Below are 17749 nucleotides of genomic sequence, written 5' to 3'. Positions count from 1 at the left end.
TTTTACCTTTATATAAAATCTAGAAAGTTGTAAAAATAAAGGGGAAAAACAGGGGCATGGGGTAATATGTAATAAATATTTGAAACTGGGTACATTTTTGATACATTTTGATAGTTTCAAATACATAATCCATTCAGTCTTTATAAGGACACAAGCAGCTCTAGGGGAAAATAAATCTATATGAATATTACAAGTGAAAATGTATACATGTATTATTATGTGATTAAAAACAAAGACACGCAAACAGTGTCTTTCTAGCTTCTCACACAGATTATGCAACCAAATATAATGACATAACCAGGTCTATATGCTGACAGAGCATCTCTCCGCCGTATTATACTGTAAACTGTGTCTGTCAGTGCCTCCCTCTCTGCTCCCTTGGCTCTGATATTGTCCATTTCCGGTGTCCATCAGCTCTTTAAGGCTCTCAGGACCTTCTAAACATCCAGGACTTTAAAGTGTGCATGAATTATACAAGCCACGTACTTACAACTACGGCCACGAACCACTCGGAAAAAATATCTAATTGCAACTATTTAATTTTCTGATCTATGTTATAATGTTGTTTCCTCATCAAAAAATTGGAGTTGCGTTTTGTTTCGTTCGCACATGTTTAACGCACAAACCTTGTAATGTAGGCTGAGTTCTTCTCTCAAACTGAAAACACTCTGTTCCACCTTGTGATGTCACGTGGTGATACAGGAAGTGCTCCACTGTGTTTTGAAACTCCACACACCTTCACTAGAATCATTTGGATCATTTCAGACCTGGAATTGTCAATCTCTACTGAACAAAAGGTAAAAAGGAGCTGTTAACTTGAAAACTACCACTTCATGACATCACAAGGTGGACCAGAGCATTTTGAACTTTGGAGATGTACAGACTAATAATAAAGTGTGACTCAAACATGTGTGAATGAAACAAAACGCAGCTCGAGGTCTGTTTTTGAGGAGGTAACAGCATTAGAACATGGCCTGAAGCTCACAAGAGTCAATTTTGTGTAATAATTAGACTTTTAATAGTAGAATTCTGTTCGAAGTTCACATTTTAAACAGGTTCAGAAGAAATGACAAAAAACCCCCACTGAAATATAAACTGTACAGATCTAAACTACAGGATTAACAGCTTTTATGCAGGATACAAATTCTGTTATATTAGATTATTATGAATGTGATTGCAGTCCTACTTCCAACTTCCAAAATTCCCAGTGTTCTTTAAGTTCTATGAAAGTGCAACAAAGTTTTCCATCAGTGCTAGTGCAGCCTTTGCAGCTCAGTGAGTGAATTCTGGAGGTTCTGAGGTTTCACATGAGGCCTGTCCATAAACTGAGACTGAGAAAAAATGTATATGTGCCTCTATTTGCGGGTTAAGTTTGCATTCAATCGACCAGCGCTAACCCATATCAACGAGTTCTGAAGAGAGCTGCAAAAGTCACATCTCTGTTCTATCTTTGTAAGTTGCGGATTATTGAGTCTATATTTGTTTTGGTGTTTGGAGCGGTGTCTTTAATGGCCTATCAGTCATACAGTTAAGTGCTTTAGGCAGGAAGACGGCCCACCTTGGGACAACAGCGCAATGTGATTACTGCAAAGAGGGAGAGAAAGGGAGAGGGGGAGAGATAGAGGGTTAACTTTTCCGCTGTAACTCTGCCGTCTACAGTAAAAGCACTGATACAGATCGATGGCACTTCAGGCCTAATAGCCACATTACTGGATTTGTCACCAAAAAACATCATTATTTCTAGAGAGAGTAAATCTTGTGTTTCACTTGTAGCGAAATCAGAAAACATAATGGAACCAAACAGTAAGACGGAAGCACGGGGGGAGAGAGCAGACCACGACCAAGGCATTCGAGTTACGACTGCATTCTGGGCACGAAAACGTCTAATCGTCCGTCATGTGTGGTTAGATTTAAAGCACTACTGTGATGTAATGTTGTCTAAAGCAGCCTTCAGTTCATCTAATCTAAACTACTCCAGCGGTAAAACACTTTTGTACACAACTACTTACAATTTATCAGTTTTAATCAATTTTCACATGTCTTAAAGGATTTTTTTAGTATCAAAGAGGGGGGCAATATATGAAATCATCAATAAATGCTCTTACAATATGCAAAATTTGAATATCTGGTGTGTAATTTATAATAAAAACAGAAAAAAAAATGTGAAAAAAACAACAACAATTACATTAATCCCATTTGTTTGAACTGAACCAACACATATTTTAACTGGTTTCTGTTGGATTGACATTAGGGATGGTACATGGGTTATCGGCGATATCTGGGGATTTCTGCAGAAAATTTAGCCGATATTTCGCACTGATATTTTTCCAGCGCTGCCCTAGTCGCTGTGCGCACATGTGTCAGTCCGAGATAAAGACATTTTATTATTTTTGCAAAAGCGATACGTTAATTTGGAAACTTCACTATAATAAAATTTGTACAGATCTTTAAAGCTTAATATCGGCATTGAAAAATATCGGTTATCAGCCACAACATCAAACAGACAAATATCGCATGTCGTATCGTCTCAAAAACTCCAAATTGAACCATCCCTAATGCCATAATATTGTCTAAAAATCGTTATTGGTGAACCTTTTTCTATCAAGTGCACATTATATAGTACAGTCAGGTTATTTATAGACTGTAAACCAGTTTGTGTAAAAACTCTGACGGTGTATTTGTGAATGGGATGGCGCAGATATAAAACCACATGTAATCGCTCTGCTGATGAGCTCTTAGGTGTAATTAACCCACAGCCCTTGACAATAATGACAAATAATGAACGTGTAATTGTGATAATAGTGAGACGTGACAGGCCCTGCGAACAGTATGCGGCTGTCAGTGTGGATTATGGGATATGAAGTTTTAGGGGCCATAGGGTAAAAGGTTGTGCAGCGAGTGGTACGACAGTGGAACTATAGCATAAGGCAGTGTGATTTTTATATTGGAGTGATTTGGGATTAGCGAGTTCGGGCTTTAAAAACATGGAGGAGAAAAGTGTGGAGAAAAGCAGCCTAAATATGCATCATTTCTGAAACAAGCATTAATGAAACAACACACAACTCCAGAGCGGCAGTGCTTTAGTTGTTTAGTCAATTGGCTCAGTGCACAACAGAGCCCGGCGACCTCACTGTTAGCGTCACTACTTCCTGTCCATACAACACTGAAACACTACACAAATAAAATTAATACTTCACCAGACGACGCTTCAGTGTTTACAAAGAGAGATTTTGTGTCTCAATGCTAATGCTAATGCTAATGCTAATTTTGAGGCATTGTAAATATTAAAGCATCGCCACAACATCTACATAAAAATAAGTGGCTAATCTTTATTTTAATTAATTTGAATTTAACTAGGTTGCTTATTTTATGTTTTCCGATAAAAGTGACTGTTAGCTTTCAGACACAGCTAGCTAGCGAGCTTGGCTGATCGTGTCTTAATTGACAAAAACTAGTATCAGCCAATTAACCATTTTATTTAGATTATAAGGAAGTATATGGGACAACAGCAGAAAGAAGAAGTTACTGAGCGAGTTAACTGAAAATGTTGTATTTTTTGGTATTAATGTCCAAATGAGAGGAACATCAGCTGCAGTGTGGAATTACATCACAGTATTGCAAATTTCATATTATTTGTATCACAATATATCACCAGCGAAGTAATACGGCCCAGTCCAACGAGGACACGCCTAAAAGAGTCACTTTGTATGTAAGGTCCCACGAGTAGTTTCCACAGATGGACGCCATTTAGATGTGTACGTTTGGGTAATGCCTTGAAGGTAGGGTTGAGTTGTTTTTTTTTCTTATATATAAATAAATAAATGTGTCTTTCCAAACCACATGCTTTTACTGACAGAGGGCTGGTTGTAGACTTCTCTTGTAAAAAGCCCCCGGACTCATAATCAACTGATCTTTTGGAACAATTTGAGCTTGATTCGATTAAAACTTGTACAGTCCTACTTGAAGAATGGATTAAACCAACTATGTCCATTTATTTGAACAAATATGAATCATAAAGATGGTAAATATGAAGCTTAAATTCTACAAATAGTTGAGGGCAAATTGTAAGGCTGCAAGATTAATCGCTATCAAATTAGTATCACAATAACAGTAAGACGGAAGTAAAGTAAAGCAGATCATGACCAAGGCATTTAGGCACATAAACTCCTCATTCCAAGCAACACTATGGAACTTTCTGGAGGTGTCACCGGCACGATTCCACAGAAATAGAAAGTTAAAACTATACTCTGGAACATTCTGTTGTATGACGATTATAGCTAAAGGAACATTTTCAGAGTAGCATTTTACTCAATCCATTAATTAATTTACTCCATACTTGAGAGAATGAGCATTTTCTATCTTTTTCTGATTTTGTGATGGGTGAAATTTAGCATGAGTATGTAATATTGTGTAAAACAGTCTCCTATTATAAACTATATTAATTAAAAATCTATACTTTTCCCAAATTGTTGAGCCTTGTGAACTTGCATTGGTTCCATTTCCGCCGGACCACACTGAGCTGAAAAGTGCCTTCACTATAGCAACAGCTCGCCCAAGTCTCCGCTCCATGCCAAGGCGCATTTCCATGACAACGATATCAGAAATCTGCTCCACAAACGCAGAGAGGCGGCGCTGGCTTTATATCACCTGCGCCTTCACAGCTTGGAAAGTGAAACCGGAGTACGGCTGTGCCTGGATTTTATTCCACCTGCTGAGAAGAGACTAATTAACAGAGATAGACGTGTGCTAATTACTTTTCAAAGCTGTTTTCAAACTTTATAAACATACTGAAGATGTGTTTTTCACTCAAGACTTTGGTATAGAAAGTGAAACTAGAGTAAGTAATTGTCCTGAATTACTCTGACTACAATACTGCTTGTGTTCAGTGGTAGGATCTCAAACTATGGGGGATTACAGTTTAAGGTTGTTAAAAGTATCGAAAATCAGATATTAAAGCGACTACTACAAGAAATTAGATACTCATTTGAGCAGGTATTGATGCTAAAAAAGTCACATTCACAGGACAGAAGTTAACCTTTCCTGAAGCTTTAGAATGATCTTGAGCTGCATCAGAACAAGTATAAGACACATCGACTAGTATACGCCCATGGACCACTATGAACCTACTGGACGACTGAGGGATTACACAGATATAAAACACATGGGAATATAAAAGAAAGTACTGCCATTTTCTAAAGAAAGAGTGTTTTTATCATTGTTTTTATCATTGGAGTCTATCGAGTTCAAACAGAAAACACTCTGTGCCACCTTGTGATGTCATATGGTAAAACAGGAAGTGCTTCGCTGTGTTCTTGAATTCCATACACCTTCACCAGAATCATTTGGAGGATTTCAGATCTGGAAGTGTCAATCTCTACTGAACTAAAGGTAAAAGGAGCTGTTAACTTGAAAACTACCACTACATGACGTCACAAGGTCTGGAGCGAGGATACTTAAGATTACGCCCCTTTCCGCCGACAGAGCAGGCGCTTAGCAACGCTGTCAATCAAACCTGTTGCTAACGCTAGTGGAAGCAACCTCGGGGAAAGAAGGCGCCTGATTTGTCTCTTATTAATGTTCATGTCTTGATTTATGGACACAATGGCAAAATAAAAATACCAGGATCATGTAGAGTGGGTTAATATGAACATTTTAAGACCAAAATGACGAGGCTCACAGCAGCAGTTACAAAGACGCTCTTCCTCAAATGCAAAGTGAATTGGAGCCGGAGTCGATGGAGCCAGAAGCGCTCCCCTGATCAAACTACTTTATATCATATTTTACCTCTCAGACTTTTCTCTAGTTCTCTGTTTATTGGCGTAAATATGGGATTTATGCTCAAACGGAAATGCCAGTGTGGGTTATTAGCCGTCAGCGGGAAACGTTAGCAAAGGTGGATACTGACTCCATGATTCTTCCTCCACTGTGGTCCTACTCCATTGTATTGTCTCTGAACGATTCTGTTGGAGAGACAAATCCAAATCATAAACAATATTTTACATTGTTATCGTCACTTTACCTGACACCCCAGACGGTGGTGCACAGAACCATCTGGACCGAGCTCACAAAGCATTTGGAGCGGACAGCACATGGAGGTGACGGTGAATCACTCCCCCAGAGCTGATCGCTGTGAAAGATGCTAATCATATTCAGGCTAGTCCTCCATATCTGCAGCTACTGATAATGTCTCTTTTCAGTCCAACACTACAGTCAAGATTAGGGTTTTCAAAAGTAAACAATCAGATACTAATCCATACTAAAACTAGGTATTGATACTAAAAAAGTCACGTTCACAGGGTAGGATTTTAGTATTAAGACAACAATACTCAAGATATCAGAGACTTTAACCAGAAACAAGCAAATGGAGACCTGTCCCAGAGCGCCCCCTGTCTTTAGACCCTCCTTTTTATCAAGAAAAACAACAACAATGTGTTACAGAGCTATAAACACCAACTGCCACGTTTCTATTTTTAAAGGTGCACTGCGCAAGTTTTTTGATGAAGGGTACACCATCTGCTTGTTGTCATGGAGATGATATGACACTATAATGCCTATAATATTCCACAGTAAGGCGTAGAACGTATTAAGCTCCATGGAGACAAGGAGGTGATGCAACCAGGCTAAGTTAAAGGCCAGATCTGTGGAGAGATGACCCAGCTCACAATACAACTTCTGAGCGATGAAGCAGCTTTTATTAAACCTATGGATCTATGTATTTAATGTAATACTGTGGAACATTCCAGGAAAATATCTCCCGCCCTACATGTACCCTATGTAACTACAACTGTGATTATAATCAAGATCTATGTGTTAACAATAGGATTCTGTTAAAGTTCCCATTTTAAACGCACCAAGATCACAAACTAATACAAGAATCACATTTCAGAACATGTTTGTGCAGATCTTTTCATGCAGAACAAGACGGGAGATTGTGTTGTTTGTGAAGGAAATTATGGTACTTCAAAAATGGCAGCTTTTGTGATCTGCTTCATCTTGCAGCCACAGTATCCTCCACTACAAAAGTTACCCAGTTAAGGAATGACCAAACTTGATAAACTCGCTCTTATTATTTAACATTTCCAGCCGTACATTGGAATCCACCTGTTGCCTTCACTGGTTGCGTTTTTGGCGGTGAAACTGAAACTGGAGTCGGGCCCCCTGTGCAGAACACTCAGCCAGACAAAAGTATAGAAACGTGATACTCTCCCCACCTGGACCTGCCCCTTCACACACAATACCGCGTCTTTATACAAATCCTATCTTATACAGAGATAAGGAGACAATCCAACGCTCTGCCAAGTTCACACACATAAAAAAAAACCCAAAAAACAAAACTCACATATACATTTTGTCCATTGCAAACTGTAATATCGACCTAAAACTAATTCATAGCACAATCAAATCTATTAAAGGCCCTGTACTCATTTCTTCGAGCAACATTTGTCTTGCCCCAGTACTGATTTATTATATAAGCAGCTCTTGAGGCCAAAATAAGTTTGCTCTGTGCTGTCTGCCTGTAATTATGATGCATTTTATTGTTACAGAATCAGGAGGTGCACGTTAGCATGCATTTTCTTTTATTGAGGGGTTTATTTTTAAAGTTATGTAACTAAGGCTTGATTAAAATCTCTTAAACGCTGATTTTGCATAATATTTATCCATAATGCTAAACCATGACTGGGTAAAAATACTGTAAATTGTAAATGAAAACGCTGGCTTATCCACAACAGCACTTAACCAAAACGTATGAGTTACAGACATAAAAGTCAGTGCCAATAAAGTAATTTCTGTATGTTTAATTCATAGACTCTATATATAAATGGACATAGCTAAAACACTTGCCACGTTCCAAACAGAAAGTGATCATGGGCGCGTTTCCAGCACCATCGACTCTGGCTCCATTTCACTTTACATTGAAAAACTGTCACCCCTCTCTCCATAACTGCTGATGTCGCTCGTTATTTTGGTCGTAAAATGTTCGTATTAACTTGCTTTACATTACCCTGGGGTTTTTATTTCCCTATTTTGTCTGTAAATCAACATATCAATATTAATAACAGACAAATCAGGCTCCTACATTCCCCGAGGTCACTCCTTCTAGCGTTAGCAACAGGCTTGATTGACAGCGTTACTAAGCGCTCCCTCCCTGCTAAGCTAGTGGCGCGTGTGGGAAGGGGCGTTAGCTTCGACAACCTCCCTTCAGATTGGCTCTTTGGTTGTTATGAGATGGAACTCGGCTCCAAATTCACCCCTATAAAATGTGAAACTGACAAATTTGACAATACAAAACAATGGGAAATAATGGAGCCCTGTTGACATGGCTTTGACTTGAGCTGTAAGTCATGATAAAGACTTCTCATTAAATTTTAGAGTACAGTCTATGCACCAGCCTTGTGCATGTGTGTGTGGAAATATAGTTTTAAACATATGGCTCAAAACATTTAGTGCAGTAAAGTATACTGTAAATGATCAATTCACCCCACATATCCTGCTGCCTACACTGGTACTCTGCTATGGAAAAGTGATAAAGCCATTGCTAGCTTGTTGTTGGGCTAACCTAAATGTGTTGTTTTTTCACAAGACTGGAGAGTTGCAGAAACACTCATCACACCCAGGTTCATATATCCACAACACACTACCACGCTAAACATCATGTGGATTAGCAGCCGCACAATGTAGCACAATCAAACTGGAATAGGTTTATGGTTATTGGGGAGGGTAGGGTTAGGGTAGGGGAGGTTTGTGGTTAGGGGTAGGGTTAGGGGTACAGTAGAGTTAGGGGTAGGTAGAGTGAGGGATAGGGTTAGGGGTAGGTAGAGTTAGAGGTAGGGGTACAGTAGAGTTAGGGGTAGGGTTAGGGGTACAGTAGAGTTAGGGGTAGGTAGAGTTAGAGGTAGGTAGAGTTAGGGGTAGGGTAGAGTTAGGGGTAGCGTAGAGTTAGGGGTAGGGGTACAGTAGAGTTAGGGGTAGTGTAGAGTTAGGGGTAGGGGTACAGTAGAGTTAGGGGTAGTGTAGAGTTAGGGGTAGGGGTACAGTAGAGTTAGGGGTAGTGTAGAGTTAGGGGTAGGGGTACAGTAGAGTTTGGGGTAGGGTTAGGGGTAGGCTAGAGTTAGGGGTAGGTAGAGTTAGGGTTAGGGGTACAGTAGAGTTAGGGGTAGGGGTACAGTAGAGTTAGGGGTAGGGGTACAGTAGAGTTAGGGGTAGGGGTACAGTAGTGTTAGGGGTAGGGGTACAGTAGTGTTAGGGGTAGGCTAGAGTTAGGGTAGGGTTAGGATTGCAGGGTTACATTTTGGAAAAAAATACAAAATAAGATGCTTTATACAATACCTCAAGGGGCTTAAAATGTTGTAACATCCATATAAAATGCATAATGCTCTAATAAAACAGTGCCTCATTCTCAACACAAAATCCTCAATAGTTTTATCCAGAAGTTTAAACCTTTACGAACTGTTAGGAAATACCTGGGATCCTTGTATTAGTTTCATATTTCAGTCTTCTCTCAGATATTACTGACTTTAAAATATAATTTGCTAATCTAAACGCAATACTTCAGAAAAATCAGCCAAAACGTGAATGGACCATGAAATGAACCATAAACCATTTTAATTATGGACAATATACTCTACTCTCGATATATCTTCCAACTCTAACTGCATTGGTGATTATCCCTGGCATACCAATCAAATCCCCCCATAAAGCTGCATTCACGTCACCTCTGACTTCACACCACATCTGTGCGTTACCTGACTAGCGTTGATACAGTCTGTGAAGGCACTCCTCCGCGAGAAGAACATTAGCAGCTGTTGCCATCTGGACGCGGAGGAAGTGGACGGGATCGACGAAGCCGGAGAAGACGTGGAGGGAGAGGAGGTGTGTGGAGGAGGTCCTAGTTCTTCCGAAGAGCCTCTTTTGGGCCCTAACTTCTGCTTGACCCCTGGACCCGTGCCCTGACCTCCCGAAGACCCGCCCACCCGGCCACTGCGCGGGTACAGAGTATTATTCCCGAATATGTAGTTCATGATGACAGTAAGAATTCTGCGTTATCGTTCCTATTTCGATGACGGCATTTTGGTTGGTTTAGTTCTTTGCGACAATGCTTACATGCTTCTCGATTTTATATTTGAACATCTCTTTTCATGCATAGTTACTTTTACATTTCTTGTTTAAATTGATGCTAGCGTGACCCTTTTGTCTGCTAGTCGCGTTGGGAAAATCTCACATCCATGTCCATTCCATATCGTTAGGTTGATGGTTCTACGCTCTTGTCCGAGCTGTTTAAAATTAGATCACAAAGTGCACTTGTTGACGTCATGTTATTGATTACATGGCCACTGACCAGCAATGCGATTTGTCTTTCTCAAAAGTAAGCCTTGAGTAGTTATCCATTTTGCAGAATTAAGTTGACGATAACTTCTGTTGCTTCATTGCTTCATCAAACTAGTCCAATATTTAACAAAGCCAAGACGATGACAACTTTGTAGGTAGGCAGCAGCCCCCTCAAAAATAGTTCCAAGTACCTACCAAGCTTTGTCCTGCTTGTCATCCCATAGTGTCTCAATCCGGGGGTGATGGCCAATGTTACAACAACATTACGTCCGGAATGCTATCCTCTCCGAGTCCGAGTCAAGATGTGGAAATTGATTATCTTAAGAAGTTCATTCAGTCAGTCTCATCACCCTCCCTCCATTCTTCTTCTTACAGTCCTCTTCTCTTCTATAGCACTTAGCTCCAGAAAACTGTGTGTTAAACAGTGCTGCCACGAAGCAATCCAAAAGCATCAAGTAGTAGGTGGTAAGAGTTTGATGTTTGAAATCACATCTCACAACCCTCCTACAAGCCAGCTACGTAACTCAAGTCTCCGCTCCCACCCATTTAAGCTGTCTATCTTCCAACAATTTTCTCTGCCTTGTGTGAGCCTGCAACCCGACTCTTCCCTCTCTCCCCCTTTGAGTGTGTCTCTTTCCCACTGTTAGATATCATTACTGCCACTAGAACACGCCCCTTTTTGCTAACCGGCCAATCAGATAACGGTATTTGAAAATGTGGTGAAAAAATACTAGTAGCCGGTGTAACCAAATCCATGCTTTGCTGCAGATCAGTGATATGAAATCTATTTGTTGAGAGTTGGTTTGAGTGCGTAGTTTTCCTAAGGCGGTGCTGTTTGCTCCCACTCGCTGGAGGAGAGCATGACTCCACAGGCTGTTGCTTGGCACCGGCTTGAGATAAAAGAGAGGGAGAGAGAGAGAGAGAGAAGGCGCGGATGGGAAGACTCGATCGGTCAAGATGCAGGTCGGTAATAGAGCTGGTGCACAATGAAAGAATTAACATGTGGTAATGATTCAAGGTGGTGTAGACTAAGGCTGGAGGATTTGGTAAAAATATCTAATTCTGATTTATGTTTTAATAATGAGATTCTGTGACTATGGAAATGTAATACAATTGTGTGGAAAGGGTTTATTAAGCACATGTATATCAATCGGATATTATTTACACATAATATATCTGTGTAGTATCTTGTTGACATGTTACTAAAATTTCAAACTCAATTTATTTATTTTTTTTGGATAATAAATTATAATAATATTTCTCATGACAAAATAGCTTCATGTTTTGCTGTGTATTTTTTTATTATTATTTTTTTTTTAAGGTGCACTGCTCTGCTTGGACAGCCACCATCTGCTTGTCTCCATGGATATGTTACCACTTTGGCTGGAACATTCCACAGCATGGCATTAGCAAAACCCAAACAACTGACTTTTCATTTAACTTCAAGACGTCTTCCTTCCACAGATCATGTAGATAGATATGTTTTATGGCATACTGTGGAACATTCTGTGCATTGCAATAGCATCTCCATGGAGACAAGCAGGTTACCCCCCCACCGGAAAAGTTACAAACTACACCTTTGAATTTCAGCATTAAAAAACAATTACCTTCTCATAATTAATTTGCACGTCACTCCCACATTTGTGTCATATGGGGAAAAATAGTCGTGTTGGTGTGATGCATTTACGAACTTGATATAGTGATAATTCCCAGTCAAATCAGCAATATTTTCTCTCATTTCTGGTTTACAACTATCAGTTTGACTTAACATGGATTCAGTTGCCTGGGATCGAGAACATACACTTCTTCAATACTTTATGAAGATGTGACATTTTCAGATGGGCGTGATTGACAGGTGGATTAGTCACTCGGGGACAAACATGCTCTGCCTGTATTGGAAAAAATTACGAAAATAAATATCTGAAATGGCAAAAAAACATGGCAGATTTCTGTAGAATCAATGAGCGAAACACTAGACTCTGTTAATCTGAGGTGAAATAAATTTGATTTTATTTGTAAATCATACGTGACCAATGAGCTTCTTCGTTTTACACGTGTCGCTGACAAAAACTGATCTGATTGGACAATCGCGACGACATTAGACCGGGTTTGAGACACAACAGAGGACATGGGGACCAGATTAATATCAATATCAGTCTGGATTTACCGGGCAATTCAGCGCTTCTTATGTCAAATGGTAAATGCAGGTATGAAACACGCAGCAGCCAACAATAGTCTAGCCTCACATTCAAACCAAAATACGCTCTGAAAGATTGATTTCCACACAATTCCTGTTACTATATAAATATCAGAGCACATATAAACCGGGTGTATTTCTGACCCCGCGATGTAGAGACGTACAGCATTGTGACAAACCGATTGCGGAACAAATGCCAATGACCCACGTAACCAATAGCAACCAGTGTGAAACGGCACGGGAAATTCTGCAACAAAAACGTGGAATGAATGTGGTAACTTAAACTGAAAGATTTGGTTCACAATGATTTGGGAATATCACGCCGAGTAAGATTTAAAGAGGGGGTATTACTGTAATTGCGAGCACATAACATATTTAGATCACCGTGTTACCTTTTATTGTTTTGAAAATGCTATATTCACCGAAAACAATGTATTAAAATATACTACTGCGCATCATATCAGATTTGTGGAGTTGTATTCTATTGTTTTGTTTCCTGCACCAGTATATTTATGGAAAATTGTCGAGTATGGGTGGTGTACGCTTGTGGGATGAGCTTTGGAAAGGATCGTACAGCAAACCGTAAAGAAGCTTCAAATATAACCCAGGGGAGATCACAAAATTACTCAAAGACACATGGATGACATATAAACCTCTTCAGGCATGTTTTTGATAATATCCCCTCTTTAATCGTCTTTTTTTTCTTTTTTTTTTTTGAAGTTCTTTGGCCAAATCGGATACATTTTGGACATTATTGTGTGGTGGTTATGACAGGGCTGGCCACAGGTGGAGCTGGACTGGTCAGAGCTGCTTCCTGCGTTTCCCTGGGAACCGCTGCCATGGCAACAGCTTCCCACGTCCTGAAATACACCTCGTGCAGTCTGACTAATGTGTCGTTTCCCTCCATCTGCTCCGACTTTTTAGGAACAGGAACATTACAGCGGCATGCTCCGGGCTGCATCTCTGGGGGAAAATTAAAAAACCAAAAGCATTTCTACTCGTGTGGTCATGATACTAAAACTTCAAAGTTGATTTCGATGCTAAGGAATAGACTCGATGCTCAATATTGATTCTGATACTGAGATGATAATAAAAAACAGGCTTTATTTAGACAATACAATGTGTTTTTTTAGCATTAAATCATAGTACTTTCTTTTAAATTACCATTCATATGTTGTTTTGGGCATTTTTAAAACAATAAAAGGTAACATGGTGATCTAAATATGTCATGTGTTAGCATTAATACCCAATAGAAGTAAAATACCTCCTCTGTAAAGTAGTACGTATAAACATTCCCATTGTTTTGGCATCACTGGGATATCACTGATGACATAAGCTTTAGCTGTCCTGCTGACTTCTCTGTATCTTGCGTTGTGGCAGACTTTCGGACAAGGTAAATGGCACTTGTGAGTAATATGTTTTGGCTGACTGAGCCTTGACACTGACAGGAGCAGACGGATGAGCTGGGCTTGGTCTGTGGGTGGGACAGTGAGGGGAAGGGAGGGCTGTTGCGCTAATGGATGATAGAATGCAACTGCTCAGGTCCCGACGACGAGGGACGCCTTGGACCTCAGCTCGTGCAGCCGAGGGTCGAGGAGACAATGAGGATTTAGGGGCTTTAAGGACGAGGCCAGTCTGGACAGCTTAATATATGTTCACTGTGTTTGCAGTTAGGACAGGTCCCCGTCCTGATGTCTGCCTAAAATATCACGGTTTCTAAAGAAGGGTTGTTGTTTTATTTGATTTGTTGATGGTAAATTGTTATTTTTATATAGCGCTTTTCCACTTTCAAGGCACTCAAATCGCTTTACATCAAGGAACCACTCACCCTTCACACATTCATACAACAGTGTACGCAGACACCAGGGGGCGAGGTGGGTTAAGTGTCTTGCCCAAGGACACAACATCTGTAGATTCAGTCATTTCTGTTCGTCAATGATCAGCTTGGGTCTTTGTAATGGAGAAAAGCATGTGGTTTGGAGGAAAAGAACTGTGATTAATTCCGTTGTAATGCCGCCCAAGCCTAATTTTTTTTTTATTAGACTTTATTTTGTCATATCATACAGAAAAAGGGCTTTCAATATACATTTCCTGAACATAAACAAGACAATTTTTAATCAACACAGCCTCCAAACCGCCTCCAAATTGAGTCCTCTGCTCCAAACCACATGCTTTTACTGACAGAGGACTGGCTGTGGGCCGCTCCATTAAAAAGACTCAAGCTGTTTACATGCACAGAGAAACTCAGAGTGAGCTCCACTCTCCACTCTTGTACATTAGCATTCGCACTAAAACTTTGCCGCTATAATTGCTAATAAAAATGGCTATTTAGGGGCAAATTTGGAGCTGGAATTCCGATCGCGAGTATCATAGCAACCAAAGAGCCAATCCGGAGCGAGGCTGTTGAAGGTAACGCCCCTCCCCTGGTTTCACTTAGCAACGCTGTCAATCAAACTTGTTGCTAAGGCGACCACGGGGAAAGAACACGCTTGATTTGTCTGTTATTCGTTTTCATATCTTGATGTACAGACACAATCGCGAAATAAAAACACAAGGATGATGTAGAGCGGGTTAATACGAACATTTTAAGACCAAAGTGACGAGCCTGACAGCAGCAGTTACGGAGAGAGAGGCTGCGGTTTCTTAATAGAAAGTGAAGTGGAGTCAGAGTCGATGGAGCTGGAAGCGCGCCCATGCTCACTTCATATTTTTAATGCGACGGCTAGCGGGTTAGCTATGTCCATTTATATAAACAGACTGTGATAACCACACTTTTGGCAGAAATAGATAAGCAGCATCTAATTTACGTTGATCGTTTCATTTTCAGACATGCAAAAAGCTACATCCATCACATGTTTTTTGCTCTCCATGACGTTATAATAATACTAACTGCTGTAGTTGCACACAGGGGCAACATTACTCTCTTAACCAATAAATTAACCTACTATAATCGTTAATTATGTCACTAATTTTGCTGTTTTAATTTCTGTCAACTGCAACATGGCGTGCTGGAAAAATACCCCCCATTTTTCATACTAAAGTGAAAAATTATTTAGCTTAACTTTGTAAGAGAAGACGTTGAACTTTTGGCCAGCTCGGGCTAGAAAATTAACCGCAATTTCAGTGAGCGCACTTAGCAAATTGCAAAGTCTGCCAACAAAATCTCTTGTCTTATTCTGCATAAAAATTCTTGAATTAGTTTGTCAGCTCGTATTTCAATCTTTTTATCGTTACTTAGACACTTTTAATATGTTCAATTGAGAGTCATTATAATTATTTACGTTTTTTTAACTATCAAAATAAATTGGAAATTAGAAAAATAGCAAGTCACTCCTGGGTCCATTTTTTTTTTTTTTTTTTTTTTTTTTTTTTGGGTGTTTCTTTAATTACAAAATGCCAGTCCTACATTATTTTCAACTGACGATTAGACCTGCCATGATAACACATTTTGAAGCGCGATATACTTCTGATAAATATATAGACGATACACGATAATATTGAAAGAAAATTATGTCAAAGGCACAGTAATTCTACAGCAGGATTCTCCAAAAAAAAAACAAGAAAACTTTCAAAATGTAGTTAGTTACACAGAAAACAAGTTATAATTTATATACCTTCCCACCTCAAATCTTATCATAAAACAAAAATAATCCAAAACCAAACGTACCCATGATAAATATTTACAATCCATATACTGAACGTTAAGTCGATATAGTAATTACAGTGACAGACCTACTGACATTCGCATATATAGCCCCCATCTCAACTTTGAACTATAGTACTTTTACAACGTTATGGCATCACGTTTGAACCTACGACAACAGCCGCTCTCCCCGTAGCCCCGCCCCCTGTCTGCAGTCAAATGTCAGCTTGTGAATGCTAGAGGTCATTAATATTTCAGCACCAATTAAATAAAAGCTGGCGTCATGCATCTTTAATGGAGGAGCCAACTTTGCCCTTTCTCTCTGTGGCAGGTACAAATGTGCAGGCTGGACTGAAGAGAGAGAGAGACAGTTTACAGGAAGTGCACCGGCCACGCAACATGCACTTAGTCTAATGTGAGTCTTTACATACTGACACAGCATCGACATAGACGAATAGATAAATAAATAGACGTTCCGCAGTATTGCATTAAAGAAGACCTACTGTGCTTGTGCCTGCTGCGCTAGAATCTATGACACGTGTGGATCTTTGCGTTATAATCTGGACATTTTAAGTCGCATTATTCATCTAAAACGACTTAATGAAAGAAACAAGTGAGCAGACGTATCGGAGAATAAAATTGAAGAACGAAGTGAGTGCAGAGTATCGGTGCGGGTGAAAACGGGGGTGGATTGGCAATATGGCGTCTTGAAAAAAACGTGCACAGATCACCTCAACAACAACTTCAGGGGGTGAATGAGAAGCAAACGACTAGAACGTGGTTAAAAGCGCTGAAAAGTCGAATTTGCGGAATAGATCTGATTTAATGTCACACTATGGAGCAAAGCAGGTGAAGCAATAGTGCACCTTTAAGTTCATTCATTTTATATTACACAAAAGTTACTCTTGTGAGCTTTAAGTCATGTTATAATGTTGTTACCGCCGCCAAAACATACTCAGAGTTGTGTTCTGTTTCATTCAAATGTTTGAGTAACACATTATTATTAGTCCGTCTACATCTCCCAAGCTCAAAATGCTCAGTTCCACCTTGTGATGTCATGAAGTGGTAGTTTTCAGGTTAACGGCTCCCTTTTTTAGCAGTAGAGATGAGCAAATCCGCAGCTAAAATGATCCAAATGATTCTAGTGAAGGTGCATGGAGTTTACAAACACTTCCTGTATTACCTCATGACATCACAAGGTGGAACAGAGTGTTTTCTGTTTAAGACAAGAAAAAACAAACCACAACTCCAGGTCTGTTTGTGATGACGAAACAACATTATAACAGATCAGAAAATAGTGTAATATGGGCTCTTTAAAATAGTTAAATCTTTTTAGAGGAGCTTTAGCAAAAAATGAAAGAAATCAGAGCCATAGTTGCGCAAAATGTGATCAGTTATATCCATCCTTATAATGTGGCTTTCTGGCTCGCTAACATACAACAGGGAAATACTAATAACTTGTTTTGAACTTGGCTGTAACCCGATTCTTTACGTGGAGCCCATAAAGAGCTGTGCAGACTGTGGATCTATACTGTAGTGGCGTGTGCTTCCGGAGAGCTCTGGCCTTGCACCAGCACGTCCAT

General features: G+C 39.8%; 1 protein-coding gene across 6 annotated transcripts in view; it reads right to left on the bottom strand.

Annotated features, from left to right (window-relative positions):
- Positions 1-17749, bottom strand: part of LOC117369720 (discs large homolog 1-like protein) — a 162105-nt gene that overhangs the window by 82979 nt on the left and 61377 nt on the right. Inside the window, exon 1 of one of the 6 annotated variants that reach the window (XM_055221464.1) lies at positions 9744-9890. The exons of the other annotated variants lie outside the window; for them this stretch is intronic. Coding sequence (XP_055077439.1) covers positions 9744-9794 — 51 coding nt within the window. The 5' untranslated portion in view covers positions 9795-9890. Of the gene's footprint in view, positions 1-9743; positions 9891-17749 lie in introns of those variants that run through there. 6 annotated transcript variants of the gene reach the window in all.

This window comes from Periophthalmus magnuspinnatus, chromosome 4 (genome assembly GCF_009829125.3).
Source record: "Periophthalmus magnuspinnatus isolate fPerMag1 chromosome 4, fPerMag1.2.pri, whole genome shotgun sequence".
Lineage (NCBI taxonomy): Eukaryota > Metazoa > Chordata > Actinopteri > Gobiiformes > Gobiidae > Periophthalmus > Periophthalmus magnuspinnatus.
Note: the sequence above shows the minus strand (reverse complement) of the source record. Positions and strands in the feature narration are given on the sequence as shown.